General features: G+C 57.2%; 1 protein-coding gene across 1 annotated transcript in view; it reads right to left on the bottom strand.

Annotated features, from left to right (window-relative positions):
• LOC119582018 (ecdysone-induced protein 74EF-like) overlaps window positions 1-1080 on the bottom strand; it is a gene marked incomplete at its 5' end in the record, with an annotated part of 12442 nt that overhangs the window by 568 nt on the left and 10794 nt on the right. The window contains 3 exon segments of the mRNA XM_037930219.1: window positions 1-235; window positions 372-564; window positions 691-1044. Coding sequence (XP_037786147.1) covers window positions 127-235; window positions 372-564; window positions 691-1044 — 656 coding nt within the window.

Raw genomic sequence — 1080 nt, 5'->3', positions numbered from 1 at the left:
CCAGGTCGTCGCCGCGCTCTGCTCCTCGATGCCTTGCGACTGTCGACTCGCGCTCGGCCCGATGCGACTACTTGTAGCAAGCATTTGGCGACGGTCCATGACCCAGTGGAGTTTCAACTCTTCCGCTTACGCTCCGGTGCAGTCGATCTCGACGATGTCCTTGGGGACGTCCACGAACTGGTACACGAGGCGCTGGCCGTCGACCTTGGCCAGGATTCCACGCTGGTAGTAGTATCTGGGGGAGAAGGCGCGACATGAGCGTCAACAGTCGATTTACCAGAAAATTACAACATGAACTCTAAGGATAAGAACGTGATAACATGAGCTCAAAGTATTCAGAATCCCCCCGCCGGAGAGGGACCGAGCCTCACCTGAGAGCGCGACCCATGGTCTCGTAGTTCATGTCGGGCTTGTTCTTGTGGAGACCCCACAGCCTCGAGACAGCTTTGGAGTCCACAAGCTTGAACACGCCCTTCTCGCGGTTGGTCCACTTGATGTACTTAGGACAACATTCCTTGTCTTGAAGCAGCTTCAGAAGGAACTCCCACAAGTAAGTTGTCGAGCCTGTTAAAAGAGGAGGCGTTAGGAATCGAAAAAACGAAAAGATTATCAAGCTGCAACAAGAGGGATATTCCCCTCAAAACATTTCCAAACGATAAGAGCGGACAGACCAGCCAGACGAACAATTACCTTCTCTGCTCTTCCTCTTCATGCCCGGCTGCTGCCCTTGGCCGTCCGCGGGCTTGGGTTTGCGCCCCTTCTTCTTCATCCTGGGAGGGAAGCCCATGTCGCCCAAAAAGAAGTCTTCGGCAGAGGACGACGAGGAGGGGGACGCCGTGGAGGGAGCCGCGCCCATGCCCGAGGAGACCATGTGGTTCATGTGTGAGGCTGAAGGGCCGAGCAGGGGGGAGGTGAGGCCCGAGGAGTGGCCGGTGTAATGAGGGGAGGTTACGCCGTACGCGGCGGCTACGCCCCCGGGGGAGCCGCCCTCGAGGTAGCCGCCGGACACGCCCACTCCGCCGTACCCACCCATCACCTGAGAATCTGCAAAGAAGGAAGGAAAGGTTCAATTTTGTGACG

The sequence above is a fragment of the Penaeus monodon genome, chromosome 15 (assembly GCF_015228065.2).
Source record: "Penaeus monodon isolate SGIC_2016 chromosome 15, NSTDA_Pmon_1, whole genome shotgun sequence".
Classification (NCBI taxonomy): Eukaryota; Metazoa; Arthropoda; class Malacostraca; order Decapoda; family Penaeidae; genus Penaeus; species Penaeus monodon.
This window is presented reverse-complemented; position numbering and strand designations above follow the sequence as displayed.